At 46.3% G+C, this 9,054-nt stretch overlaps 1 protein-coding gene across 1 annotated transcript; it reads right to left on the reverse strand.

Moving 5' to 3' along the window:
• Positions 1–408: 408 nt before the first annotated feature.
• On the reverse strand, positions 409–8,435 carry LOC119398841 (putative cytochrome P450 cyp-13B1). The gene is made up of 5 exons (XM_049417441.1): positions 8,333–8,435; positions 6,796–6,848; positions 2,093–2,189; positions 1,026–1,151; positions 409–513 (listed from the first exon to the last, which is right to left on the reverse strand). Exons 2-5 carry the CDS (start codon positions 6,843–6,845, stop codon positions 409–411), a joined length of 378 nt encoding a protein of 125 aa, XP_049273398.1. The 5' UTR covers positions 6,846–6,848; positions 8,333–8,435.
• Between the last annotated feature and the right edge of the window lie 619 nt (positions 8,436–9,054).

The raw sequence follows: 9,054 nt of genomic DNA on the forward strand, positions 1-9,054 counted from the left end.
CAAGCACCTACTCGTTCGGCCACCCTACAGGTGGGGAAAGCGAAAGGGGGTACAATAGATGAGATAGAGGAAAAAAAAATTCCTGCAGATCCCACGCATTGTGGGAAACAATTTCATGCGAAGCAGTCAGGCAGTAACAGCCTATGCCGCATTTTTCAATTTCAGATAAGCGTGACGAGGTGGTTCGAGGACTTCGTGTAATCTGAGTGGTTGAGCGCATATCTTGTGCTTATCAGGCATTGGGGTGCAAAGGCAAGCTCATGGTGCGGTGTAACGCCGGCTTTCACGTTAGAGCAGAAGCGTTAGTTTCATCGCCACGAACTGCACTTTACGGGGCAAGGGTGTGCCGTCAGGTAGAAAGCCTGCACAATACGTCTCGTCGAGCACACACTTTATTCCCTACTGTCTCTACCCCTTCTCCCCACTGCCCGTGTTCATAATGATGATGATGATGACGGCACCAACTGTGGCCCCATCTCTCGGCCTTACGGTGGCCGCCTCCGCCACACAGTCCTTACAGTGCATATCATACGCAGCGGTCGCAGGCGTATTCACACTACGCTCGACTATAGCTTCAGGAGTCACATATATGCAATGTGTTTTACATTGAGCGCTGCTGCTCGGGCGTTCTCATGATGCGCGGTACACCCAGACTTGTCACACACGACCGCGCCATCGCAACGACTAGGTAAACGACGTGGTGAAACATGCGCGAAAGGCGCGTCGCTCCACTGAAGCTTTTTGAACCTCTCTTGGGGTGGCACTGCCTCTGGTAACGGGCCGCTTTTGATTAATGCACGCTGTCAGTCGATGACGTCACATCATGGCGCTGTTTCGGGACACCGTGATGACGTCACATGGTGATGCCATAACAAAGTCCAAATTATGAAAACAACGCGTAAGGTACCCCATCACACGTAAAGTCCATTAACACAGACGTTTACTCTCAAAAGAGTGAATTGCAAAGCAGATAATCAATTAAGGCTTTCGCCTTAATAAGAGTATAACCAAATGCTTCGACCCACCTTCTTGATGTTGTTCGTCTTGAATGCGGGAAGCATAATGTTTTTCAAGTAGCGCCAATCGTCTCCGGACACCCTGCTGTATCGAACTTCATTGACGGGAAGGTTTTTAGACACAAGGGCCATGATCTGCCGAAAGGAGAAACACCAGGATGAAATAGTGCCCGAATCCGTAGCTCTCAAATATATGTGGTAGTACATGCGCGAAAAGCAATTTCAATATCTTAATGCACTCGCTAAAACGCGCAACGCGATTCGCAGCATTATCTCTTAGCGCAATGGTTGTCGTATTTAGTAGTGTTGATGGCTTAATGATATAACGTCGCACTCCGCGTGTGCTGTTCCTTAGCAAATTCTAAAGGGAATTTTCAAAGCAACAATGCTTCGCCCTTGCGATTGCAACAAATTGTAATCTTATATCAGTGCCGCCGAGCTGTTGATTATACGAAGTAAGGCTAGCAGCTAATGCTTTTGGATACGATCTCGCGTAACTCTACGAAGCGCTTGTGCAAGGGAATACGGCCTCTCCAGGTAGATATGCGGCTTTCGTGGCCTATCGTCTCAATGCGAAACGATGTGAAGACAGCACGTAGAAGGGTATACGAGCCACTTGCTGATGGCTGCCGAAATAGCACGTGCGCCCGCACTCGCAACCACGCACTTATGATCAAGGTTCGCAGTTGCTGCTCGAACAACGAAACCCTACCCCCCCCCCCCCCTCTACTGGCGTCCCGTCATGCTCTTTACAAAAGACAAACGGGGCGTTTTCTCACTGCTTGAAGATCAATCGAAGGCCGGCCTCGCACGCGGGTTGATGTTATCGCTTGCGCCCTCGGTGCGAAGGAGATGGACGGCTCGTTTCGTCTCTGCTGCAGCTGCGTTTGTAACCAGCTCTCACGCGCTTTTACTAGCTGGTAGAGCGTACGATGCGCGGGCAGATGTTATCCATTTGGAACTTATACAGAAGGTGACGGCGACGGCAAAAACTCATCGAGAGTGTCAATATAATTGCTATCGCAATAAAAAATATTGTCGGCGATTTTCGAGCGCTTAATTCCAACTCATCTCACCTGTCGTGCCGTGAAATACTGGAAGTCGTTGATGAAGATACGCTTAATCAATTCACGATCGCGCAGTACGATGCCAGGCATGGCGCCATTGTAGTAGCTGCGAAGAAAAAGAAACAGAGGTGAACCACGCCTAAGAAAAACAAACATACGGAGGCACTTCAGCTCTTACGTGGATTGAATGCTGATGGATTGGATGATGGCTCACCTTAACTGTATCGAAGTCCGTACTATTCTAAAATGATGCCACGTTACATTGTCACCTGAAGAGCCCACTTGGTCCTGTTACCTGGTCATTTAGGGTTCGTACGTGGCCACATGACTATATCACGTAACGTGATCAATTGGTCGTGTGCTCGTGTCGGGCGATGTACACTTTTAGGGTGGGCCACATCAATTTTTTCGGGAGTACCCGCCGCGGTATTTTAGTGGAAATGGTGCTCGACTGCTGACTCGGAGGTCGCGGGATCATATCGCGGCGGCAGTGGTCGAATTTTCGATGGAAACAAAAATTCTAGAGGCCCATGTACTGAGCTTTAGGCTCACGTTAAAGCACCCGAAGTTGTAAAAATTTCTTCATAATCGTATTATTGGGACGCGAAATCCCAAGAATTACACGTTAATCTTTTGGAGTGGACCAGGTCTGCTTTGAGCGACAGTCAACGCAGTTCGTGAATTGGGGGCCTAACTAAGGCCACGTGACGTCATCGCTTAGTCACGTGGGTTTCTTGCCACCTGATGTTAACGCCGACGCGCGTTTCCATATGCTAAAGAGCTGAATGGCGCTACTTTGTCGCCACCGCCTTCCCATGAGGGATATTCACTTGATCTGAGCAAGTACGTCGCGCGTGACGTCGGTGGTGGAGCTACGCATTGCTGTCGACTCTGTTTCTGACAGCAGCGGTGCTGGTAAAACAGTGCAACCGCGAAACGGCACGGCGTAGCGTACTATATCGCCTCTTAGTGAAGTGGGCCAACCAATGGCACTGGAAAAATACCGATACTTTATGCAGCTCCCATGTGAACCTTTACACTCAGTCAAACGTTACGGTGGTGGTAAGACGTCGTTCGTGACATTTCTGCTCTGGCCACGTGACGGCAACCGGAAGTTCCGCTTTTGCGCTCTTCTGAATAGGAAAGACACAACGCCGACGCTCGCCGTATATTCCGCTTCATGGGGCGTATAATGCTTGCACATTAAATGAAGTGTGAGGGTTCGTTATTTTACGCCTATCTAATGTGACAGTTGTGGCAGATGCGGCCACAGAAATACCGCAGCGTTAACGCTTTGAGAAGGAACGATAGTTAGCCTTCCGGAAGGCTTTTTTGTGTTTGATACTTGAACCGTCTCAATTGCTGAGCGACTGTGTAGCGTTCGCTGTGCATCACAATGTGGCTGATTGAATTTTCGGCCACCCTCGAGATATCTGCGCGCGTGAAATGAGCGGCGTGTTTAAAAGCCGCGTAAAGTAGGATAAGGTGACCCTGGCTAGCCAAAATTTGGAGAGGTGGACCTGTTATAGGTCCACCTAACCTAACCTAACCTAAGCTAACCTAACCTAACCATGGCTAATAATTTACTCACCTAAACATCGGTGAGCGTGCGTTAGGCACTGCACGCTCTGTTCGATAAGCTTTCATTTCAAATAATAATTACTAGACATTTTTACATTTGCATTCACTAATGTACCATACGCACCGAATTTCGGATCGGTGCATTTGCTTACTATCGCGCATATTCGGGTTCTGTTCATAAAGAACACTCGCCATTGTTATTCATCATAGCAATCGCAACGTATTTATCGAAATTAAAGAAAAAGAATACGCCGTAATATAATGAAACTTTAACAATGAGAACGCAAAGCAAGGCATAACGAGTGAAAACGTTCGGCGGTTTATCCCATTTCTGAAGTAGATGCATAGGTAATCACTTGGTGAACGCATTCGTTAACAATTCTGAATGCTGTCGACAGAATTACCAAACCTGTAGAAAAACGAAACATTTTGAAGTTTGAAGAGAACTTCTTCTTGGCCTAGTTCGTATTGCTTACCGTATGACATTTTGCCGCTAGTAAAGACAACACACAAGAAAGGCACGAACAAGACGACAAGGGCGGCACTTCCAACTGATTTATTTCAAGCATGAAACAGGGCCTACACATACATGCGACGCACACATGCGCAGAGTAGCCAACAACACTGCCTAAGATATCCAGCTCTCAAGTAATCTAATCTCTGAAGACCGCAGCTGTATCGACGTGTCACTGATGCATTCACCACCTAACTTATTGATGTTAGAGGCTTCGAATAACTCACGTGCTTTTTAACGCGATAGCGTTAGAGAGCTCGTGTCGCAGAAATACCGCCGTCGGCGTCGGCACCGTTGGTTGTGAGCGAAAAATCGTCCGTGACCGAAAAATCGAGAAAGAAGCAAATAAAATAAAGAATAATCTTCGGTCTCACTGAGGATCGAACCCGGGCCGTTCGCGTGGCAAGCAGGTGTACTACCACAAAGCCACGATGTTACTTGCAGCTGCTTCCGAAAACAACACTACATAAATGACATGGAGTGGAAGGAGTCTCCTAATGCATTTTGTTCGGCAGGTGTCACGACGAAAATGAGCCCATTCGGCGATTTGTAGGCGCATTTGGGAGGCCACCAAAGTACGTCGAAAAAGGCCGGGATAGTGCAGCCATCGCCGCTAAAAACACACACGAACTTTCAAACAAAAATGGACAACTATGTCCATCTAGAGGAAAACATATTAAGCTAACGCCGGCTTGCGGAGGCGTTGATCAAGCAAACAGCAAACTCTAGATGATGTGCTGCGATCTGTGAGGCATTGTTAGACTCTTAATGGCCTCCGAGATGGCAAGCGTGCGGCGTATATCTTGCAGGCCATGCGACTTTTGCTTTAGATCAAAAACCTGTACCATTCGCGCGCGCGTGTGTGTGTCTGTGTGCGTGTGTGTGTGTAACAATACACATTAATAAGTATGCACTTAGTGGTTGAAGTGCGCACTAGGGGCCGGACTTCGTTATCGCGTTCAACTCTTAAAGGCGAAGCTTAAGGGTCCCCCAATTTTTTGATGCTTGCTCTTGCCCAGAATCCTGACCTCATGAAATCGAGGTACACATTTGCAGACCTTGCAGTGCGCAGAATGATGCGGAAGCTCATTTTCTTTCTTTAGGTTTCGGTCATGTTCCCTGGCTTGCAGTCAGTAAGCTTGCAGTCAAGTATACATCTGTAGAGAGAATTGCCACTGCAGCTGGCAGTTTTCATAACTTTTTTTTCAGCAATGAAAATGCGCCTCGTTTTGACATCTGATTCTTGATTTTATCGGTGTTTCATAGTGATAAAAGTTAATAGGTTCGTGCAAATACAAAATATTTTAATATTATAAACACGTCAGCTAGGGCAAGGAAAGAAGGAAATAGATTTCATAATGTGCAGGGATACGAGCATAATAAATAACATAAAAATAGCAGAACATTATTGAGAACTAACAGACAATAATGACAACGAAAGTATAGAGGACGATATTTGTAATAATTGGGATATAAATGTGAAGAAAGTAAAGTGGACGAAAAGATAACCTGCCGCCGGGAGGGACCGATTACCTTTTCCGGCAGGGAAAGATAATAACCGGCAGGGACCGGCTATCTTTTCGTCCACTTTACTTTCTTCACATGTATAACCCAATTATTACAAATAACATCTTCTATACTTTTCTTGTCATTATTGCCTGTTAGTTCTCATTAATATTGTGCCTAACAAATTAAAACAAGCCCTTAAAGGTCATCTCCTTTCCTTCATTCATAGCGAGGGTCTCGTTCTGGCAGACTTGGTGCCTTCAGGTAGTATGCGAGGGATTATTGGTCAGCTGCCCGCTCGTAAAAAGATCACGTGCGACGTGACGCCAAAAAGGCAGAAAAAGAGTGTTCCACACTCGCCGCCATGGCTGCGATCGGCGCTGACTAACACTCCTAGGTTTAAATGCACATATATACCCTATAAAGTGGACGGGGGCATGACCGCCGCCGTAGCTCAGTGGTAGAGCATCGGACGCGTTATTCGAAGGTCGCAGGTTCGGTCCCTGCCCGCGGCAAGCTATATTTTCGTCCACTTTACTCTCTTCACAAATATAGCTCAATTATTACAAATGACGTCCTCTATACTTTCCTTGGAGTCATTGTCTGTTAGTTCTCATTAATATTGTGCCTAACAAATTAAAACGAGCCCTTAAAGGTCATCTTCTTTCCGTCGTAGAAATAGCAGGCACGACAAAATCTAGTGATAACAGGTTGGTGAGGGTGAGGACGTCCTAAGAGACTCTAACTAAATTAATTGCTAAAATAGGCCAACGAAAACGTATTGAGGGTAATAATAGAGGAATTTAGAATCGTACTCGAGAATAAGTAGAATGTTTTAGAACAAGGCGAAATGAAGACATAGAGTTCATGAACCAAACCGTAACTAGGATAAGCTCTTGAGCAGCAGCTGAAATTTGAGGCTAAGCACCAGAACAAGAATTAAGCAAGCCCTCTCAAACTCTCTTGAAAAGAAGGCACGCTGGCGCGGCCCCGTGTTACTTCTTCTAGTCCTTGTCCACTTTTTACTAGCAATCGTCTTCTATCATGATTTGGATTAGATTCTTGAACAGTGTGGACAGGAGATCGGTGCGGAGCCGACGGCTCAACTTACCCCACGACGTCTCCGTACTGCTTCAACCATTTGCTCGAGCACGGACCCATGCCCTGAAAGGATACAGTCTTAGTCATCTTTGTTTGTCTCACAGCAACTAGTCGAAACACAAGAAACATGCTGTTAGCTTACGGCACACGCGACTACAAGTATTTAGAATTGTTTGTTACGACCAGAAGAACCGTTCCTAATGAACAGAGTAGGGTTTCTGAAAACAGGCTGAGATGCGAAATGCATGAAGCCACCATGTTGCAGTTGCGATCCTGAACTGTTTGCTTATCTCTTCACGACATCTCGCTATCTTCATAGCGTTATCGATCGTTTTGCAAAAGCCTTACGTGAAAGCTGCCGTCCTTTCCGATATCATCAAAGAAATTAAGTCCAACAAAGTTCCCTTGGACTACCGCGCCACAGTTCACGACTTGAACTGTCATGCTCACCAGGCATGACATTCCAAGTACGTACTGGTCTTGAGATTTGGTCATCCTACTCAGCCCCACTCAGGCTCGGAGGAAACCCGTAAGTTAGTACTCGTAAGATGTACTGCCACTGGCGTGACAGTAAACATAGGGGTTTGACAATGCTTTTACTTAGAAGGATTAAGATGAAGAGAACGCCGGTCTATCTGAAGTACAGAAGCAGGTGGAAACCTTGCATTGTGTATTCGAACATTGCTAAAGCATGTGCTTTGCTTGAGAAATACATGCCATAGTGTCAGTGTTGTACAGCGGTAGTAGAAGCAGTCTGTATTGTAGTGGCATGCATTTTAAATGCCAGTGTACGTAAGTGCGAGACGTTAAAAGTGGCTAAAGCATTCAGTGGAAGGCCTGAAAACTGAAAAGGCGATGGCGATGAACGGGCATGTTCCCAGTCATTCGGCGATATTATGTTTTATTCAATATCTTTTTAAGATAAGGTAAATAAAATTCAGTTCGATACATTTCAATACGTGAGGCTAGTATTAAAGTAGTTGATGACGTTTTGCGTTTTCGTTTGTTCTTTTCTGACAGAGCATGGGAAGCAGATATTTTTTTACGGAACCATCAACTCCTCCATGCTCTAGTTGTCAAACAGCGAGACTAGCAGTTATTTCTAGTTATAATTCAGGGGACAACCGATAGAATGTCAGTTCTATAAGTTTGACAAGACATTGTCTATGTCTGTGTGAGATGCTTGCGTATGGTGTGCTGAGTCCCAGGGGTCTCGATAGAGCACATTTATATGTCGTAGCTGGCATCATACAGACACAATTTAATCTCTTCCCAGCATGCCATCCACGAGTTGATGCGACCGAGAAACTCCAATCGACGGCTCAATAATTTGTGGATCAGGCTAATTTTACTAACGACAATAAGAAGGCCAGTATCATCCGAACCACGCATTCTCGAGAGAAGTAACAGATGCACAGTGCTTAGGCACAATGTTATGTGACGTCACAGTCGGGATGAGAAATATCTAAAGCTCGTAACCTGTTTCAAGGTTCGTTCCGCGACTTCCTTGTCTCCAAGAAGTTTTAGCATGCATATATGGGCCTTACCTCTTTCCAGATTTCAACTAGGTTGCCGAAAAGGAGGCTAGGCTCCGGCCCGGGAATGCCGAGTTCCTTGAACACAGAAAATGTCCTTTTCCTCCATCTGCATAAACTGAACATGTGAACACGAGAACTGCATGAACATCTCTGCAGACTGAACAATAAGGAGAAAGCTCTGAAATGAAAGGCAGATATTGTCAGCATATTTATTGGTTTGTTCTCACCAGAGATACTTAATTGGAAAGAGTGCTAAACGACACCTTAGTATTCTGGGAGAGACGTGTACCTGGCTCTTGAGATGGCGCCACGTGTTGAGCCGTGGCGGTATATGCGTGGCCCATTTCCGCAGTATAAAATGGGCAACCTGAGGGCTAGCTGGAGGAGACTAGCGTACTGGCCGGACAAGAGCGGGTGGTCGCTTCATTCGGTTGCCTGTCTGTTGCGGTTCCATGCTCTGGCGCTATACAATCCGGCTCCCACGTCCTTTCGCCGTTCACAATTCGTGCCGTTAGCGACCCTCTGGCGTGAGTGGTTCTGCAGAGGAGCGCTCCCGCATTCACTGCTAATTGTTTCTTTCCTTCTAAGTAAATTGCTCTTATTCTTTGAGGTCACTACTATGACAACGGATGGGTTACCGCAAGCCCACACGCACAATTGTTGCGAAGATTGTTACGAGTTCGCTGTGGTGGCGTTGTCTTGCGCGAAAAACCCGCGGCGCCGCCGGTGAG

The sequence above is a fragment of the Rhipicephalus sanguineus genome, chromosome 7 (assembly GCF_013339695.2).
Source record: "Rhipicephalus sanguineus isolate Rsan-2018 chromosome 7, BIME_Rsan_1.4, whole genome shotgun sequence".
NCBI lineage: Eukaryota > Metazoa > Arthropoda > Arachnida > Ixodida > Ixodidae > Rhipicephalus > Rhipicephalus sanguineus.

Bases quoted from the DNA above. Each gene is read 5' to 3' on its own strand.
- LOC119398841 (XM_049417441.1), bottom strand. From the start codon at position 6,845: ATGGGTCCGTGCTCGAGCAAATGGTTGAAGCAGTACGGAGACGTCGTG. The intron at 2,190-6,795 runs GTAAGTTGAGCC...TTTTCTTCGCAG, and splicing joins CAGTACGGAGACGTCGTGGG to CTACTACAATGGCGCCATGC. The intron at 514-1,025 runs GTGGGTCGAAGC...ATGCACTGTAAG, and splicing joins AGACGAACAACATCAAGAAG to GACTGTGTGGCGGAGGCGGC.